The 21879-nt window shown below is 40.2% G+C and overlaps 1 protein-coding gene across 2 annotated transcripts in view; it reads right to left on the reverse strand.

Annotated features, from left to right (window-relative positions):
• The window catches only part of DOCK2 (dedicator of cytokinesis 2), a 417345-nt gene that overhangs the window by 229074 nt on the left and 166392 nt on the right, over positions 1–21879 (reverse strand). For both annotated transcript variants that reach the window (XM_007077642.3, XM_042992600.1), the window contains exon 27: positions 5915–6010. In XM_007077642.3, the coding sequence (XP_007077704.1) occupies positions 5915–6010 (96 nt within the window). The remainder of the gene's footprint in view (positions 1–5914; positions 6011–21879) is intronic.

The following is a 21879-nucleotide window of genomic DNA, read 5'->3' on the forward strand; positions in this document are numbered from 1 at the left end:
AGTATTTGTAAGTATCCTGCATACATCACTATTCTAGAATCTTATGCTTATGACAGACATCACTAATCAATTCAGTACTTCTTCCCCTGAACACAGATGTAGCCTCTGATTCTTTCTCAGGGCAGTACTACAGGCAGCTATTACCAATGCACCCAACCTGGCATATGAAGCAAAATCTATTTTACATCCCTGACTCAGGATCTTGGGAGATGGAAAAAAGAATAAGCATTGGCCAAATCAGAAAAGTTAAATATATGAAAAAGATCTTAAAAATGATAGAGTTCATCGCACAGAAGAAACCAAGGTCTAGAGGGGTGATATTGGCACAAAGTCACAGAGCCAACTATGCAGAACAAGTATGGACAATTTCTCATGTTCACTCTTAAGGACAGGGAACTAACTGGTGGTTGCCAGGGGGGAGGAAGGTAGGGGGATGGGTGAAATGGATAAAGGGGAGTGAACTTATCTTGATGAGCACTGAGAAATGCGTGGAATCGTTGAACCACTATACTGCACACCTGAAACTAATGTAACACTATATTCAATTATACTTGATTTAAAAAAAAAATTTTTCCTGTTCTCTCATCTCCAAAATGTCCTTTCTACCAAACCATGCTGCCTTTCTTAGCATCAAGGTCAAACTCCTGGGTAACTTTAGTTAACAAATGTATATCTGATTGATTTGACTCTTGGCAAAGAGAAGAGGGGGAAGCAGTCGTGTAAAAGTTTTTTTGATTTTTGTTTTTGTAAAATTTCCTTTTGCTCATTTGTCACCATCAACACTTCATTGTTTAGGCAAGCAATTTACAGAAAAATTCAGGAATGGCTTTCCAGAAAATGATAATCACAATGTGCTGCGCACAAGAAACAATCCATCCTAGCCCTATGGTTCCTGTAATTTTAATAGCTAACACCTTTTATCACAATGTTCCTACTCCTACAAATTAAAAAAAAAAAAGTCACCACTTAATCCCACATAATGACATGCCAATGACCAGGCACCCCACATCCGATCAAGGTCTTCTCAGGATTTCAGAAGTATTAGGCATGTCTGGTGTTTGTCGTAAATATTGTTTAATATTCCCAGGCAATCGAAACTAACCAATAAAAATTATATCTGGAAAATTGAAAGTGATGGTTGGAATGGGGCTCTCTCCTTCTTGTCAAATTTCAATTTGAAATTAAATTGGGGCCTTCAGCACTAAGACAGGGACTCCTGACCTCTGAGTAATTACTTTCCAACATCATTTTCTTTAATTTGGAAGAGATATTTCTGTTCTAAAAGTGCTAGAAAGGACCATTTTATGAAAATAAAGCTACATCTTGAGAAAAATCTGTTTATTCCTTCCTTCTAGTTCAGGCACATTCCTGCTCCTAGTTAGGCGTGCTTTCTACATACCTCCAATACTCCCCACTCAGCCCTCCTGTTGCTGTAATCACACCAACAAATTCAAGAGTCATTGAGACTAATGACACAGCATGTGACTTAGAACTTCTGCAAGGCTCCTGGAATCAGCCCAGGGGATGGGAAAGTATGAACAGACAATTCCTTACACTGCGCCCACATTCCCTGAGATACGGGTTCCTGATACTGAGAGGAAACATTCTTTGAAGAAGGAAAAGCATTCCAAACTAAGAGGAAGACATACAAATACATGAAGGTATGAAACAACATAGCATTTCTAGGGATTATTTCACTCATTAATTTGCTTAACAAACATTCATTGAGTACCCATGGTATACCAGGGGCACTGCTGGAAGCTGAGGGTAAAAGAGTAAGTAAACATGGTCCCTGCCCCCAAGGGGATCCACAGAATGTAGGGAGACTGGAGCACAGAGACAAAAAAAAATCACCTTACAATGAACTAAGTACAATGAATCCAATGGCTGAGGTGTACAGGGGGCTCTGAGGGCAAGCAGGAGAGCCAGGTGGGGAGGGACTGAAGCCAGATGTGCAGAAAACAGCAGGATTTGGTGGGAGGCTAGGAGGACAGGCAGGTGAGTGAGAGGGAGGAATGAAGGGCAGCTACTACAGTTCTAGGTCAGTACTGTAAAATGGGATCCTAAATGAAGGGAGAGTATGGAGCAGGCTCCTGGGGGGCTGGTGATGAATTACGTTTGGGGCACAGTGAGTCTGAGGTACTTGAGAAACACCCCATTGAAAGAGGTCATGGTTTTCTTGAGGGCACAGACCATGCCTGACTCATTTCTGAGTCTTCATGCTGAGTATATAAGAGGTTTTCATAAAATAGTGAATGAATAAATAAATGAATATTATGTACAAGAAACACATGTGCAAATGCTTTTTTGTGTTATTTCATTTAATTTCCATAGGAACCCAATGAGGAAGGTCAAGTATTAACCCCTTTTGTAAATAGGCCTAAGCCTTAAAAGTTCTGTGGTATAAGAGAGGAGCTATGTATGGCAAGTTCACAGATAAAAGTGTCTTAGAGAAAGAAAGAGAGAGAGAGACAGAGACAGAGACAGAGAGAACACATGGAAAAATGCTCAACATCATTAGTCATCAGGGAAATGTAAATTAAAACCACAATGAGACACCATTAGAATTGTTATAAATCCACTAGAGTTGTTAAAATCCAAAATACTGACAATACTAAGTGTTAGGGAGGATGTAGATAAATAGAACCCTCATATTGCTTATGGGAATATAAAATGGTCACTATGGAAAACATTTTGGTAATTTCCTATAAGTTAGATATATAATTACCATATATCCTAGCAATTCCACTTCTAGATTTCTACACAAGAGAAATTAAAATATGTTCATTCAAAATTTTTATATGAATATTCATAGCAACATTATTTATAATAGCAAAATGTTGGAATCAATTCAAGTATCTATCCACTAGAGAATGGATAAACAAAATGCTATATGTTCATACAGTGTAATACTATTCAGCAATATAAAGAATTAAGTACTGATACATCCTAAAATATAAACTTCAAAACCATTATTTTAAGGAAAGAAGCCAGATGTAAAAGACTTTAAATTGTATAATTTCACTTACATGAAATGTCCAAAAAAAAAGCAAATCTATAAAGACAGAGATTAGAATAGTGGTGCTTAGGGATGGATGGGGGATAGAGGGGTAAGGGTGCCATGCAGAGGGACTGCAAATGGAACTTTCAGGAATGAAAGGAAGCATTACAAACTGACTTGTGGTCATGGCTACACAATTATACATTTACTAAAACTCATACAAATTACAATGGTTAAAGTTTAAAGCATGTAAGTTTCACCCCAATGGAAGTGAAAGAAGTAAAGAGAGAAAGAGAGAGAAAGGAAAGAAGGAAGAAAGGAAGGAAGGAAAGAAAGAAAAAAAGAAAGAAAGAAATTAATAAATAGAAAGAAGAAAGAAAGAAAGAAAGAAAGAAAGAAAGAAAGAAAGAAAGAAAGAAAAAAGGAATAAAGACAGCTGTGTGATTTAGAAGAGGCAGGGAGGTCCCAACCAGGTTGGTGAGATTTGAGCAGCTTCCTAAGGGATGCATTTGTGCTGGACCTTGAAGACTAGATAGTATTTCAATAGATTAAGATGGCACACTAAAGGATTCCAGACAAAGAAAGCAGCATGAGTGAGAAAGTGCCAGGCATGGTTGGGCAATATCCAGACATCCATTTTGTCTGAAAAGCCAGGTGGAGAAAGTAGATGAAAAAGCTGAGACATGTGGTTGTGGCCAGATCACAGATGCTGAGAATGGTCAGGCTAATGCATTTAAGACTTAACTGGGCACACAGTGGGAACCCACAGAATTTTCCAGAGTAGGGGAGTGTCCTGGCAAAGATTGATGGGGCAGCAATGAGGAATGCATGTTGGAAGGGCTAGCAACCAGAGTACAGCATTAAATGAAAGTCTCAAAAAACTGGGTGTAGTGAATGAGGGCCAAACTATGCTCACATGCAAAGGACAGAGAGATGCATTGTATCAGATAGAAAGGAAAATAATAACAGACACCAGTTATTTGGTGCTTCCTATGATCCAGGCACTGTTTTAAAGAATGACTGTCCTAAAGGAGAGACAGAGAGTTAAGACCTGTTATAAACGGATAAACCAAATAGATGGATGGCCATCTTTAGGTCTAGCTCTAAAGAAGAGGCATAAAGATTAGGGAGGTAATAAAATGCTTATCTTGGGCATGTTATGGAAACCAGAGACATGGAAGCTTATAACTAAATAAGATATGGTGAGACTTCTAAGGAGGAAGGATGGTAAATTAGAAAGTGACAGAGACCAATTTACATGACTCTCTGTCCCAAGAAAGCAGGAGTACCTGGCCCTGAGAGCCCTCTTTATGAATGTCACCACTCCTTTAAATTTACACAGTGTATGGTAAGTAAACATGCATTGACATGGCTAAACAGAGCCAAATGGGTCTAAAGAAAATGTTTACCCTCTGTTATTTCTAGGGATCAAATCCTTACTTGCCCAGCTTTTGTTGAAATAACACTCAGCCCCTTGCTCTGTATCCATGAAGCAAGACTAAGAGCATATCGACAATCAACATCCCAAACCTAGCTGAGATCCCAAACTGGCTTCCTGAAAGCTGAATCCAGCTGTTCAGGGCTCAGAGAATGTTTATAAATATAGTTTCTTATTAGCTGCCAACACTTAAATATCAGGACATTTCACATTTTCAGCTTCTCTTGAGAAGCTGGGAGTTTTGGCAACTATATGGCCCAGTTCCATATGGTGTCAATCAATCACAGCTGGGTAGCACTTGTCCTCATTAAACATTAGAGTCCCTGCCTGGTTCATTCACTCATTCATTCACTCATTCATTCAACAAATACATATCAAGTACCTACTATACGCAGGGCACTGTTGTAGGGTCCGGAGATACAAATGAACAAAACAAATGAAATCTTTACATTTTGGAGCTCATTTTATCACAAGGAGAGCAAGACAATGAATCAATCAAGGTATACATATTTTTCTAGGTGGTGAAAAGTACTAAGAAACATAAAGAAGTAAGGTGTGGAGCTTGAAAGAAGATTGAGAGGTGCTGGGTATTATACACAAGGTAGTCAGGGCAGGGAAGCCTCTCTGATTTGGTGACAACTGAGCCAGGATCTGATTTACATGAGGAAATAACCCCTCAGTCCTGAGGCAGAGATAGGTCAAGCTGAGGGAACAGCAAATATAATCATGTTTTGTGTGTGGGAGAAATGAGGCAGAGGACATTTCAGGCCCTAGCAATGGTTTGGATTTTATTTTGAGTGAGATGGGAAACCACTGGTGAGTTTGAGCAGAGGAGTAACATAGTGGAACATACTCATTTATGTTGGTGACTGGTCCCCATAAGCATTATTTTTGGCCCTCGATTTAAAGCAAGATGGGCAGAGGTTAAAGGGTTAGAGATGGACTCTTTCCGGAGAGGGAAAATAATCAGACTATGAGGCAGGAACCTCCTGATCTTCAGAATGTAGCATTTGTACAGAAGAATAACCCAAAACTTAGCAGTGACTTGAATTAATTGACATCTACGGGCAGAGTTAACATACAATGAATCCACTTAGAAAACCAAGCACACAAGACACTGATACTGGGCATTGTCAAAGTCTATGTCAAAAGAAAAGGCTCCTGGTGGATGTGAATGTGGAGCATTCTGTCTGGCCACTTACAAAAAGCTTCTCTCACTCTTTAATCTTTACCAGTGACATTCCATCTCCATTGGCACACTCACCTTAGCTGACAAGTCTTAATTCTTGTTTTATTTCAGCAACTTGAGTTAACTCTTATGTTATCCCAACTCAGATAAGAAAAATCTAACTACTGTACTCCAAAACAAAGTAATGATTGGTGCTAGGCTTTCAACATAATCTGGAGTTCCAGAAAATCCATTCCTTGACCCTGAACAGTTTGAAACATTTGACAAGAGGAAGAGATGTACTCACAATCAGAACATGATCCCGCCCCATCGTGATGACCGTCCGATTCACTGTACGAAGAAGCTGGACCATGATTTCTTGGATATGGTGGTAGGTAAAGGCCTGTAACATAGTCAGAGACATCTGTGTGACAACCAGACATTGTATCTGCACATCTCTTCCAAAGAACATCCAACAGTGGTCAGATGTGGTCATCACCAAGACCACCACCACCACAACTGCTATCACCACCACCACTATCATCATCACTGTAGCCATTGTTATCATACCTCCATGACCATCATCACCTGGCACTGGGCACGAAGAATTTCATTAACCACCTTAACTATAAGGTAGAGATTAAGAGCCTGAGTTATGGAATCAGAAACTTTTGTTGTAGAATACTAAGTACAGAATTATTGTGCTACATTGGCTGAGTTACTTCTCTGAACCTTGGTTTCTTCATTGGTGTAACAGTCAGGATCTAACCTGGGATAGGTAGGGCATTTACTGCAGGAAATTGGTTACATGGGTGATGAAGAAGCTGAGTCACCAAACAAGATTACCTAGGGATCAGCACTAGAGGGAAGTCATTATCACCTCTGAGCTAAAGGGACAAATAGACGAGGTAGTGTTTCTGGAGTCCAAGACTGGGTTTCTGTGATGGAAACTATAACCTTGGGGGAGCTTATGCAGTAGAGGCTGCATTATCCATCTTGGGGGAAATCCATGGTGAGCCTGGTTACAACATCTACAGGGTACTACCCACTTTAAATGCAAGCCACTGAACCTTGGGTAGAACTTGTCAATGCTTTCTGAGCATTTGCCATGGTGAGCAAGAGTTTTATGCATGATTACAACACAGATGCACTACATCCTCAAATCCTCTTACCAGCATAGCCTGAAGGCACAGAGTTTCATCAATGCATATCTGGGATGGTGGTCATGGACAAGTGGAAAGGCCACTTGGAATTCTAAGATCAGCAGCTCCAGGTATGAGTTCCAACTCTGCCCTTACCAGCTATGTGGCCACACTTGTAACTTAAACTCTGAGTCTCAACTTCATCATCTACAAACTGTGGAAGGTTCTCTCACCAGCCTTTCAAGGTTGATGTGAACTTAAAAGTGACACATGCGGGGCGCCTGGGTGGCTCAGTCAGTTAAGCGTCGGACTTCGGCTCAGGTCACGATCTCGCAGTATGTGAGTTCGAGCCCCGCGTCGGGCTCTGTGCTGACTGCTCAGAGCCTGGAGCCTGTTTCAGATTCTGTGTCTCCCTCTCTCTCTGACCCTCCCCCATTCATGCTCTGTCTCTCTCTGTCTCAAAAATAAATAAATGTTAAAAAAAAAAAAAAGTGACACGTGCAATTTGAAACAATCCACTCACCTAATTCCACTGCAGGAGATTCTGTGGGTCTGAGAAATAGCCTGGGCATCAGTAATTTCTGAATTTTATGTGGGTTATTCTGATGGCTGAGAACCATGACAAACGTACTGTGAAGCTCTACAAATGAAGGCTGGAATATGGAAACGACCTGTGTCTCCAGGACCCAGCCAGAGACTGACATAAACAAAATGCTAAAGAAATGGGTGATTTAAAAGGTGGGTAACTACTCACACTCGTTCCTAAGTACCTCATTAACCTTTGCTGCATTCACCTCAAATGTAGTTTGTTTTTTAATGTAACCAATGAAAGGAAATAGACTCATAGTTGGGGGAGGGGAAAAAAAAAGAAAGAAAGAAAGAAAGAAAGAAAGAAAGAAAGAAAGAAAGAAAGAAAGAAAGAAAGAAAGAAAGAAAAGAAAATGTGCTTATTAAAAAGCCCCCTCACCTCCCAACATGCTCTCGGTGACTATTGTTTTCCAAAGATGAATAGCCCAGGGCTTGCTTCCTCTCTCTGTCCCATACTTGCTTCTTTTGCACTTTGGCTATAACCCCCAATTCTCCAGCCCTGTAGAGCTCACTAGCAAGACATCTATCAAAGCATATATTTTACAGCAACAGCAGTCTCATGCTCCATGGGGTCCAGCTGGACCTCAATCTCTTGCTAGATTCTCTTACTAGATTAGGTGAGCTCCCCACAACCATCCAGCCCTTTCCCCACATCTACTCAGGGGTAGGGGTGAGAACATCTCCCCTCACTTCTTGGCTGTAGGTCAACCTCTCTCCTGATTCCTTCTCCTTTATTTCTTCAAGCCTTTTTACTGACTTACAATCTCCTATTTCTTACATTACATGACTGTGATGCCTATGGTAATAACAATAATAGCTAACATTTCTGAGTTCTTACTAAATACCTGGCACCTTGCTAAACGCATTAACTCATCTCACAATGTGATGAGCAATATTACAATCTCCATTGTTCACATGTAGAAACTGAAGCCCAGAGAGGTGAAGTAACTTGTCCAGAGTCACACAGTTAGAAAGTTAGGGAAAAATGATTCAAACCCAGCAGTCTGGCTCTAGAGCCTGCTCCCCACCCAGGCAGACTCAACAGGAACACAGATCTCTGGCTGCTACTTGCCAGCCTCTTTCCATATGTGAAGATACATAGACCCTGACTTCAATTGAGCCAACTTCTAACTGCCTTGAGTGACTTCTGATCTTTTCTCTCCTTTTTAGAAAATCTTCAGTGCTATGTATTCATGACTCCCTTATCTTTTCTGCATTCCTTTGCAATTTCATCAACCTAAGCCCACTGCAAATTTATATAATGGTTTCCATTTGATGTTATTTTTTTTCCAGGATTACATCTCTTCTTTTACCAACAGAGATAATAAAACCCCTTTTCTCTTGACCTCCTGCCTCCTGCTTCTTTTAAATAGCCATTTCATCTTAGTCCAAAAAGCGGCAATTAGACTGCTCAGGAAGTTTGGTATTTAAAAGTGGAAAACTGTCAAATTCAATTCATTTCACTCTGAAAGCTCCCAGTATGAGAGGCTGTATAGCAGAGTGTTTGGGGATCAGACAGACTTGAGTTTGAATCTCAGTTCTGCTAATTTGAGCTAGGTGACCTTGGGCAAATTACCTTTATTCTCTGAGTTTCAATTTATTTATAAAATGTGGCAAACTTCATAGTACGTGTTTGAGGTATAAATAAAGTAATGCAGGTAAATCCCTTGATATTAAGGGTTGGCACACAGTAAGCCCTCAATAAGTGGTGGCTGCAATTCATATTCCCCTGGGTCTGCATCAGCATTCAGGCTAGGCTTACAGATTCTCAGCACGTAGCAGAAAATGCAGAATAAGGCAATACATAATCTAAACTCTGGATGATATCGAATGTCACCTAAAAAAATGTATAGCATATATGCAAATAGAAAACTTTCAAGATGATAAACCTGTGCTAAGCAGTAAAAATGCAGCCACAAATCACCTACTGTTAATTGCTCTAGTGCCAGGCAAGTGGAGGGAATCTCTAGGAAAGTGTCTTCTGGGCTCAAACTAAGCAGTGGCTTATAATTGAAAAGACAAAGTCAGTCTTCCCTTTATGGGCCTGGCAAAGATATTAATCCATCCAACCTAAACACACTGCAAATAGTAGTGATTTTTCTTCTTTAATAATTACAGGCTGTGATACCTGGATGGATCTTGGAGTACTTTCTATAAGTGAAATCTTGTACATAAGCCCTGTTATATATAACATAGTGGAAGGAGAGCTGGAAGGCTGGCGGGGGGCGAGGGGGGTTGCTTCTTGCTTCACTCGAGGCCCTATGCCAGCCCTGGGACTTTGCAGAATGCCATTCAGAACCGATCCCCCACAATGTTTCCAGAATAATAATAGAACATACCATACATGAGATGATTTTCAGTAATAATATGTAGACACAGCATTTTCAAACACTGAATCAAATTATGCTGAAGGTATCCTCTTTTTTCATTTTTGGTTCAACCCTCGTTTTGATCTCAAGCAGAAAAATCTCCCTTTGATGTGAATATGTCTTTTTTTCCCCCTTAAGTTTATTTTCTTATTTATTTTGAGAGAGACAGAAAACGTGCAAGTGGGGGAGGGGCAGAAAGAGAGGGAGACCAAGAATCCCAAGCAGGCTCTGCACCATCAGTGAGGAGCCCGATGCCAGGCTTGAACCCACAAACCATGAGATTGTGACCTGAGCTGCAACCAAGAGTTGGATGCTCAACTCTGAGCCACCCAGGTGCTCCATTTCTTTAAAAAATTTTATACTATATTTTCTCTGATTCATGATTGTCTCTTATTTTTCAAAATTCTATTTTTAAAAGTTTGCTTTGCCTCGCAGAGTCTCTTTCCTCCAAGTTGTTTCTCTTCTGTTTGCTTGTTTTGCACTCCTTTTTTTACATTCAAAGTGTTCTCTGTTCTCTGGAATGGGTGATGGTACGTTCATATTTTGGTGTGGGTAACTGAAAGGCTGGTTGCCAACTCTGAGCATGTGAGTAGAGCTTGTGGTCTGTGAGCTTCTCTGCAGGGTGAACCAGTTGGGACAGTTAGCCAGAGAGTCTCAAATACTCAAATATACAAGTCTTTTTTTTTTTTTTTAATTTTAACATTTTTAAATTCTTTTTGTTTTAATTTTTTGAAAGAAAGAGTGAGCACAAGCAGGGAAGGTGCAGAGACAGAGGGGGAAACAAAATCCAAAGCAGGCTCCAAGCTTTAAGCTGTCAGCACACAGCCTAACACAGGGCTCGAACTCATAAACTGTGAGATCATGACCTGAGCCAAAGTCAAACCCTTAACCAACTGAGCCACCCGGTTACCCCTATACAATTCTTTCTTCTTGTGCTGCTCAGATTCCACACACAGGCATTCTCTCACCTCTTGCCTGAAGGATTAAGCGCCAGCTGTAGCCTTCCAGAAGCCAAGAGGGACAAAAGTGTCTGAAGCTTCTGCTTCTAGGAGGCATACTTTGATTGATACCTTGTTTCTAGTATGGCATCATTGACTTCCGTTTTGATGAGTGTCTCCTAGTCCAGCCCTGTTTTTTGTTTTGTTTTGTTTTATATTAAATTTAATTTACTGTCAAATTGGTTTCCATACAACACCCAGTGCTCATCCCAGCAGGTGCCCTCCTCAATGCTCCTCACCCACTTTCCCCTCTCCCCGACCCCCCATCAACCCTCAATTTGTTCTCAGACTTCAGCCTCTACTACAAAGCTGTTTTGTCTTTACAGATTAAACCTCCAGTGACCCAGCTGCACGGAATCAGGCTGCTTCTTCAACAGACTTGCAACCGTCTTCCTTGTTACAGTTCCTCTTCGTCATCCCACCTCCAGGGGGACCTGGTACTACCACTTTCTGAAACGTTGGGGGAATCTTTGCTTTAGATTGGATGGATGAGTTCTCAGCTTTCCCCAATGCCAGCCTATGAATTACCTTTCCTGGGCCTGCTAAGTCACTTATTCACTTTCCATATGATATCCACCTTCTTTTAGAATCCTCCCTTATCTTCCATATCAGGTTTTCATGAGGGAGCAAAACATGGGACTACAGTTTATGTATCATCTTTACAAGGGGTTTCTACACCAAATTTTTGAGTTTAAATGTTTATAAGTGAGCCGATATTATTCAAAATATTACAAGTTCATGTGATAACGTTAAATAACAAAAAATGTGATTGTGTAATGCAAATGGCTGAGGTTTTGAAAAGAGTTCCAGTGCAACCCCTAAGTTTACAGAAAGAAAAACTTCAGCACTGAGAAAGGGGGTGGGGGTGGGGTGGGGGTGGGGGAGGTCATGTGACCAGTGGCAGGTAAAGTCATCAGAGCAAAAATGAAAAACCAGTTCTGCTGAGCAAGTCCGGGCCAACAGCTTCCTCCACTCCAGCAGGCACACAAGCAGCCTTGGTCCTTGCGTTCATGCCAAGAACAATCCCAGGTTCTCCACCTGCTTTGTCTTTAGATCTCTTTAATAGGAAGATAAAGATCTCAAGGTCACAACTACAGAGTTAAATCCAAAGACCTTTTTTTTTTTTTAAGCCAAAAAATAATGCATTTTCTGACCACAGAAACAGCTACAATCTATGGCTGCTACTATTTTTCCCTGCTCTGCGTTTCTATGTAAGAGGCCTTTTAAACTTCTTTCTTATCTCAAAGGAACCACAAACACTTAGCTAGAAAGAAAATATCCTAACTTTCAAAAGATAGTAACAGTATCATCTAAAGTAGAGTCACCTCTTTCTATGACCCCTTGAGGCAATGTGATTTTCCCTTTTTTCTTAAACCTGGAAATTGCTTCTTTTTTTTTCTTTTCTTTTGAGAGAGAGAGAGAGAGAGAGAGAGAGAGAGGAGAGAGAGACAGAGGGAGAGAAAGAATCCCAACCAGGTTCCACACATAGCACAGAGCCTGACACAGGGCTTGATGCCATGACTGTGAGATCATGACCTGGGCTGAAATCAAGAGTCAGATGCTTAACCAACGGAGCCACCCAGGCACCCTGGAGACAATGTGATTTTCTCATGAGTTCTAGGCTTAGTGCTATCTGCCTTCTTTCTTCTTGTTTGAAGTAGTTTCCGTCCAGAAAGATTTGACTTTAACTGTATAACACTGCATTGTGGGGAGCAAGTGACAGAGGCTGCCAGGGATTAAGAGGAGAGGGAAGTGGGGGTCAGCAAAGTCTAGCAGGGGGCTTTGTCACTCCTCATCATCTCTGCCTCTCCTACCCACTGGGTGACTTCCATTTCCCAGGTAGGACTTAAGCAATACCTTCATGTGGTCATAGGTGTCTCTGAACCATAAGTTAGCCTTCTTGAGAAGGGGGGAGTTTGAGTTGGTGGCAGAAAGATATAATAAAGAGGAAAAGAAGATACGAGTCCTCATCCTGACACTGCTATTACCCAACAGGCTTGAGGTCATACCATATGCCAGGAACTGTGCATGTAGATTTGAAACCTATAATCTACTTTTTTTTTAAGGCCCAATGAAGTCCAAGATGAAATATGAGGATCGAGAGGTTTATAAACTTGCCCAGACATTATCCACTCCTAAGTGGACACGTCTGAACGCAAGCTCAATTCTATCTAATTCTGGGCTCTTTCCAAAGCATGGTGGTGGTGCTGGGAGGTGAGAGCGCTTTGGATTCCAGGCTTATAACTACCACCGCCTCCATCTTTTAGGATCACAGAAATGAATAGATGCAGCAGCACTCTGTAGATGATAAATCATTCTGCAAAGTTGTCCAAAGTTAACAATAAGACAAACATTTGTGTGCACAGCTGTTTATAGCATATTGTATTGCTTTTAATATCTAAATGCACCAAGCAAGATAAATATCCCCAAGTCTGGGATCCTATTATATAAACAACAGCTTATCCATGCAATAGAGTAGGAGAAGGTAGATATGCCTTGATCTGGACAGATATCTTTAACACACTCAGTAAAAAGAGACTACAGAGCACCATTCGTAAGCCCATTTATGTTTGTGAAAAAAATATTTTTCTATGTCCAAAAAGTCTGTAAAAATAATGGTACCCCGGAGCAGAGGTAAGAACGAGAGATGTGAGGTTAGAGGGATAATTTTACTTCCTGTGGTTTGTTAGAATTTTTCATAATAATCATATATGATAATAAAGAATATAGAAATTTTTCCCAACCGGAAAAGAATGAATGTCAGTCTATACACCCAAGAAATCGTATTCACAGGGATGGAGTGGATACACAGCAGGGGCCACAGTGTGCTGCAGGCAGGTCTGTGGTGAGGCACGAGGGCACTCCCCATCCCCTAGACCCTCCACCCCATGCCAAAGCTGCCATAGAATCCTGGTGCTCATAAGTTGGAGTGAAGTTGTCAGTGTTACTGAGCTGACAAAAGAGTGCTACAAAGTAACACGGATTAGCCCTTTTAAAAAGGCACAAGTATGAAATGTTTTATCCATTTATCAAATGCTTTTAACTTCCATTTTCTAGAAGATAGGGGGAAAAAATCTACTTGAAGCAACCAGGAAAAAGCACAAAACCATCACGTCCAACAACAAAAAAATCCCATTGTGCTTAGAGAGAAACGTTGCTGTTATTCAGATCCTGTAAGTTGCTTTGTGGGAACTTTTATTAAAATACACTGGACCCGGGGCGCCTGGGTGGCTCAGTCGGTTGAGCGTCCGACTTCAGCTCAGGTCACGATCTCGCAGTTCGTGAGTTCGAGCCCCGCGTCGGGCTCTGGGCTGATGGCTCAGAGCCTGGAGCCTGCTTCCGATTCTGTGTCTCCCTCTCTCTCTGCCCCTCCCCCGTTCATGCTCTGTCTCTCTCTGTCCCAAAAATAAATAAACGTTAAAAAAAAAAAAATAAAAAAAAAATACACTGGACCCTCCAACCTGCAGCCTAGAGTGAAAAAAATTAAGCCTTCTTAGGTCTGTAAGTCTAACATCTCAGCGCTGATGAATGGAGACTGGTTGGACCCACTGATGAAGATGTACCATGGAGATGCTCTACTTTTGTGTTCAGTTCTTCAAAACGGGAGGAGTCTATGAGATTGTATAAGGAGAAGTGGATAAAGAACACAAGTAACAATTGTTGAATTCTTACTGTGTGCCAGACTATGGACTGTGTGCGTTGTATTTATAATTTCAGTGTGTCTTGGGAAAACCATGGGACAAGTATTACCCCAATTCATTCTGATTGTTAATACCATTCAGTATTTATTGAACACTTAATGTATGTCATTTACCATGATAATACTGTTTTATGTGAACCATCTCATTTAGTTCACAGAATAATCTTAGAAAACTGCTATTCTAATTCCTCCTATATTACAAATGAGGAAATTCAGAGGTTAATGTAACTTGTCCTAAGTCACAGAATTACAAGTGATGGAGGTGGATTTGAATACATGTCTTCTTGGTTGCTAGGCTTATGTGTTGTGTACACAGGTATTTACAGAAATTTTGTATTATTTACAACATCTAAATGTAACAAGCAAGATACATGTGCAAACGGCCCTACAGCAATGGGCTCCTTTAAGATTTCCATTGTAGAAATGGAAGTTTGTAAACTTTTTGTAATATTTCAAAAAAAATTTAACAGAAATTGTACACTCATCCATCTTCAGTATCACCACATGGGCTTGTTAATTACAATGTCAAGATTTCTTGTTTGCATGAGAACTACAGGTCAATACTCTGTTTAACTCTGCTGGTCAGAAAATTCAGAATGGTGCTTATATATTATTCTTTTTTTTTTTTAATTTTTTTTAACGTTTTTATTTATTTTTGAGACAGAGAGAGACAGAGCATGAACGGGGGAGGGTCGGAGAGAGAGGGAGACACAGAATCTGAAACAGGCTCCAGGCTCTGAGCTGTCAGCACAGAGCCCGACGCGGGGCTCGAACTCACGGACCGCGAGATCATGACCTGAGCCGAAGTCGGCCGCCCAACCAACTGAGCCACCCAGGCGCCCCTTATTCTTTTTTTTAAAAATAATGAGTCAACACATCACTTAACATTTAATACATGTTTCTTGTTTGGGAGACAATGCATTTTAAAATGTGCATCCAGTGAAAAATGGTGGGTGAAAACTGCTTGGTGGTGACAACATTTTCTATTATTTATCCAGAAAGTCATTCAAAATGTGGCTTCTGTGTCTCCATGCCAGGGCTGCCTGATGAGCTTTCTCCCTCCCTCCAATACTGACCTCCTCTCCATCCCCTCCATTGGCAGCCTAGTGTTTCTATTCTCTTTCCTTTGTTTACTTTTGCTTTATGCCTTTGCTTTATCACCACACTTCATCCCTGATGCCAGGATGGCTTCAGCCACAGGCAGAGAAGTTGCCTGTGGAGATCAACATGATTCTTCCCCACCCCAAATGAATTCCCAAATATATCTCCAACTGTTTATTGATACTTGAAATTCCATGGAGAGAATGTCATTCTTTGACTTAAGGCTAATTCTCTCCTGTTAAAATGCAGCCCTGATTGAAAACTTTAAAACATTAGAATACAAACCCCTGTGAGTTAAGAGCCATAACACATCCACTACTATAGGTAGTGCATCATCCCTGAATTCCTTGAAGATAGGGATTAAATCTGGTTATTGTTTTAGGTTCAACACCTAGCACAAATACCTGGCACACAATAAGGAATCACCACATCAATTTAATTTAATTAATTAATTAGAAAAGCTCACATGAAGTGTCAGGTAATTTGTCAAGATGCAAGGAGAGGTTCTTAGATGAGGGGATGGAATCAGAATGGAGATTCTGGAAGCTTCTGGGCATGGACTTCCTCAATTGTACTGATAACACAGCTTGACCTCACACAATGACTAAAGGGTTCTTGGACAGGAGAAAAGAGAAATAAAAAAATATACACAATCTTCCACCCTCCTTCCTACAGTGAAAATACCCATAATCACCCAGCCATCCTCCAGAGAAAGAACATAGACATCAGACAGCTCACTTTGTGATGAGTGATCTAGTTTCCTCACCAGGACCTCCCCAAATCAAAATCCTATTGTCCTCTTTTTTTTTGTAAAATGGAATCTCTCCCCACAAATCCCTCCCAATTCAGGTAGGCACAAAACTAAGTTCAGAGACAGATCTCATGAAACACCCCAGTATCCTATGCCTCAGCCAAAACTCAGAGCCCACTCTCACTGACTGCTTAGGAATTGATAACACCAGAAACTTTAGAAAAATTACCATCAATGCGAGGCTTTAAAATCTTCCTGTCCAACCTCTCTTCCTTTGCCGGGAAATTATGGAGAAAGTAGGCCAATTTAAAATGTAAGAGAATTGACCAGCAAAAAGCAATAAATCTGAGGAATAAATGTGAATCCTCTGATCTACGTGTGCAGTTACACAGACATCAGTGCTGTTTTTTTAGCTCAGACTGGATATAATTAAAACCCTCTCCAGAATCTCATCTCAGAACAAGCAATAGAGGCTTGTGCATCTCTCCATGGTGCTGATAAAACACTGCCTTCTAGAACTAGGGCATTTCGCCTCTTGAGAAGTATGAAGTCTCAATCTCTCTCTCTCTCTCATGCTCTCTCTATATCCTTCTCTCTGTCTCTATATCTCCGTCTCCCTTGACCACCACAGTGTGTGTCTTTGCTTTAATTTTGATAAAGCATTTGCAATTTATTTTATTGTTCCATAATTGTAATGATGATTTCAATGTATTTTTATACTCCTATCATGTATCTGATATTTACTATCATCCCCACCCAACTCTTTTTGGAAAGTTTATGTTGTATGTTCCCTCTTCTACCACTATCTCTCTGCGGCCAACCTATTTCCCACAACACATTTGGAAGGGGGAGAACTAGTTTATTTTCTGATTTATTATAAATTTTCCAATTTGATCTATGGTTTCTGGTGTTTTTTCTAGATGAAAAGAAGATGCCCACCTTACTTCCCAGTCTCCATAATATACTCAGCACCACCACTTATAACCCATATCCCTGGTCCTTCCCTGATCAGCTGTAAACAGGAAAGCCTTTCTTCTGAATGTTCAGCTCCTTTATATGCTCAGCCAGTGACAGCCCAGCCTAAGTGGTTAGTATAACCAACTCAGCTTGAAACAGATCTATGTGTTTATTCCTAGAAGTACACTAAGAGTTTCTTTCCAATGAGCGTGTGGCATCTAGAAGTAGTATTCTGCTTTCAGTGTTCCTAGGTCTAGAGATGAATTTAGAACTTTGGGGCAGTGCCTAAACATTGAGTTGCTGCCCCACCCCAAACTCCTGTCCTACAAAAATGAAATAGCCAGGGTAGCACTCATTATCACTCAGTATCTCCAGAAACATACCTTGAGTATCTATTTTAGTAGTTGATACTATGGCTGCATTTCTAGAATAACCTAGGGACTTTCTAAATATATAAATATTTTCATGCCCAGGTTCTACCCCAGACTAACTCTAAATCTCCAGGCATTGCTATTTTTTTTTGAAAGCTCTTCATATAATTCTGATATGAAGTGGAACTGAATACCACTGACTTACTAGGTGCCATGCTCTGTCCTGAGTTCTGGGGATTTTGGGACAGAGAAAGCCTAGTACCTGCTTTTAAGAAATAAGTCCATTGGCAGGGTATTACTAGGGAAGAGCCATACAGTGAGGAAAGGCCATAACAGTGTTATCACAAAGTGCTGAGTAAACTCAGAAAAGACATAAAAAACCTAATCTAGGGGAATCTGGGATGATGTTCTGAGGGAGGTGCTATTACAACCAGCCAGGTAAAATCTGCACTTGATATGCTCTTTGCTATAATAAGTAGGGCTTTATAATAAGAGTGCTTTTCTCTAATAAGAGTATAATCTACCAATACATTACTAACCCTTATATATTCTTCCAACCCCTTTCCCTCAGCCTGTGTCAAGTCTCACCCTGCTCACATACATTCTTACCTGCTCCCTGGAATTCTGATTATGATCTTCCCATAATCACAATGTCTTCATAAAACAGAGTTTACCACATCTTAGCCTTGGACTGCAGGCCACTCCTTGAGGAAGTTCAGCCCTTTGAGTCTGGTGAGATTTTATTTCTTTCAGGCACTAACCCAGCTATCCTAATCATCTGCAGCCAGCTCATCCTTCCCACAGAGAGCAATCAGATGGGTTTTTACCTGTGTTTGAGATCCCCTTCTCCCCCCGGTCACCTGCCAATCTCCTACTCAAATAAAAAAAAAAAAACAGTTCAATAATCATCTTCAGAAAGCCTTTTCCCACTCGACCTCTCTCAACCCCTACCTCACCCTAGGTAGGGTTGGTTGTTTTTTTTTGAGTTCTCACAAAACCTTACTCAATATTTCTTTGAACTAAGGTACCACATCTATCAATTTTGAGTGTCCTAGTGTAGCATCCACCAAGTACATGTATAAATATGTGAAGTGAATGCGTCAGTGGATGGATGGATGATTGGACAGATGGATGGAAGGATAAATATATGGGAAAATGATACTCCTAAATTTATTTTGTATCTTATCAATTCAGAGTTTAGTGCAAAATAATAGATGTGCTAAGTTATCTCTTCTCAAAGCAAAGATGCTTTCTTTTTCTTACATGCACTCTTTCTTTTCTTCTTTCACTGTTTACCCTATAACCAAGATATGGTGTTATAACTTGTCTTTCAGAGTAAGTTTCAAGTAGATAAATAATTAGTCTTCTGAGGGTATTTTGGAAGATTATAACTATTCCTTTCCAACCTTCCCTGAACTGTGTCATTCCTTGCCCCTAGATATGAAAGCCTTCCCTCTGCTCCCTAAAGACTGGTTCTATTCACAGAGGAAAAAATATTCCACTTTTCACAGAGGTTGCTTTCAGACTCTACTTATCATATTTCTAGCAACTCTCCATGAGTTTCTCTGAAGCATATCTGCCCTTTATTACCTACCCACAGCCACAGTGACAGTCAAGCCAGAGGAAGACATAAACAATACCAGTCTTGTCTCCATTTATACATTTCTGATACCTCACAAAAATGTGTATGATAAATTATAGTGTCTAACAAAATCAACTAACTCTTTTATCTCCTAAGATTACACCTCTAAATTATGTGGAGTTTTAAAAAAATCACTATTTACTGCACAAACATTATCAAAAACAAAAATGACATCATATACCCATAAGCCCAGCCCTGAAATATATCTAACTTATTGTTCTATAATGCCTTCAAGTCTTTTTCATGAAACTCTATGCAGCATGTAGACAATTTGTTTCCTGCTTTTTCCACTTAACATGGCATAAACATTTTTATTATCATACTTTTTGGCCAAAGGGAAGGCTCTGTTTGTACTTACCCTCTGAGGTGGTATAGGGGAAAGATTTAGATATAGACAGATTGAATTCTGGTTCTGCCAATAACTTGCTAGGTACCCTAAGTCTATTTACTTAAACTCCTGTAAGCCTCAGTTTGTTCATCAGTAACATGGGCACGATAACAGCTAACTCACAGAATTGTGGTAAAAATTGACATCTGTATATACGATGCTTGACAGTGTTTGGCTTAAAACAGGCATTCATGGATGTGTGACTCAGGCGTAACAGTAATATTTTTAAAACATGGATCTATCATGAATTAGAATACAAAGTACACACAAATAATTAAGATAAAACACAAGGTTGAATTAAAGTAAATTCCACCTTTGGGTTCTACCCCCAGAACACTGAGAGTTTATATTCACTCGCCTGAAGTTAGAGATACTTAGGTAGAAAAGCTTGAAAATAACTGAAATCTATCAGCACTCTTTCATAGACATATTTGAGCGATCTGCCTCAGATCACAGACTGTCAGGACTAGAACTGGAAATAGAGCTCACGTGTCCTCAAAAGCTGCTGAAAGGCTTTAATACCAAATATCACCTTTCCTGTTACCACCACCTCAACCAATACAGCACAAAAAGGAGACATGATTAATCAATTAATCAAAACTTTTTTTGAGGGATTACACTGTGGCAAAATGAAAGAAGAAACATAGACTAGGTATCAACATGGTAGTCACGACTAACAAGATATTAGGAAGCAGTAAACTAATGCTCAGAGAGGCCATGGAACTTCTCCAAGAGCACACACTTAGCTAGCAGTGAACTTGGGAGGCTGAATCCACATCTGCATGTCCCCATAATCTTTCAACTAGAATTTAACTCAATGAAAATCATCAGATATGTTCTGACTGCCCAATCTGTGCCAGGTGCTGTGTAGGATATGGCAGTGAACAAGATAGATACAATCCTGGCATCCAAGGGGCTTGTTGTCTAGATGAGAAAACAGACCACTTAAAGGTGAGCAAAGTGTGGTGAGTGTCAGGTAAGGGAAAGCACTTACAATGTTTGTAAAATATTCAGGCAATGAGGACATGTAAATGTGAGCCTCTACTCTTTGTCCCCAAATTCAATTACACTATAGGTTAAACATGCTTACACAGGCTGGCCTGGGAATTTGACCACCATTACTCTTCTGCATCATTTCTGTGAGAAAATGTGTGCTGAATTCTAAACTGATTCAGGAGCACAACAATGCTCAAAGCTGGGAGCACAACCATACTCAAACTTGGTACCTGCTTTTTATATGATGTTTTAATGCATCAGCAGCAGATTTACCTTTCTCATTAGCTTCTGCTGACTATCAAACATAAAATTAGCATCAGCATGTATTTCTAGAAAGTAGAGCAACTGGGATGGGAGGATCAATCAAACCACAAAGATTAATTATTGAGTATCTGCTTGGAATTCGGCACTGTGCCCAGAAAGTGCAGAAATATAGAAGAAATATAAGACTGGGTCAGCCCTATCCTTAGAGAGCCTGTGAACCAGATATAGGATATCCTATATCTACATAGGAGTAATTCCAGGAAGTAATAGGTTGTGTCAAAATTTCGAGAGACTGGGGTGGACATATGACTGTGGAATGGTTAGGTGAATCAGAGATCAGGGAAGTTAAGCCCGGCTTCAAAAGACAGCTACAATTTAGATATCTGGGGAGAATTCATCATGGCAGTGGGAGGAGGTTCATCATGGAGAAAGGCATAAGATAAGATGGGTTCTGAAATAATGAATAGACCATTGAGACTAATGTTGGGAGTATTGGGGAATTAGGTCTTACAGGTAGTTCTGAATGAAAGAGCATTTTGTCTTAATCACTTTTGTGTTCCCAATGCCTAGAATGGTACCTGGCAAATAATGGGTCCTCAGTTAATATTTAGTGAGCTGTGAAATAGAAAGACAATGCATTAGTTGAAAAGAGAAAATAATTTTTAAAAAGTGCTAGTCCTCTTTCAACATAAACCAGACAAGCATAACATGATAAGAACAAATGTAAAACTGCACATAATTAAGGGCTAAATTTGATAGTAAAGCCAAAAGCTGTCAGAATGCAGCAGGGAAAGTAAGAGGGCAAAAAGAATCTGTGATGATTTTTTTCTTTTTTTTTTTTTTTTAGATTATTTATTTATTTTGAGGGGGGGGGGAGGGAGGGAAGGGGAGAGAGAGAGAGAGAGAGAGAGAGAGAGAGAGAGAGAGAATCTCAAGCAGGCTCCATGCTTTCAGCACAGAACATGACATAGGTCTTGATCCCATGAACTGTGAGATGATGACCTG

This window comes from Panthera tigris, chromosome A1 (assembly GCF_018350195.1).
Source record: "Panthera tigris isolate Pti1 chromosome A1, P.tigris_Pti1_mat1.1, whole genome shotgun sequence".
NCBI lineage: Eukaryota > Metazoa > Chordata > Mammalia > Carnivora > Felidae > Panthera > Panthera tigris.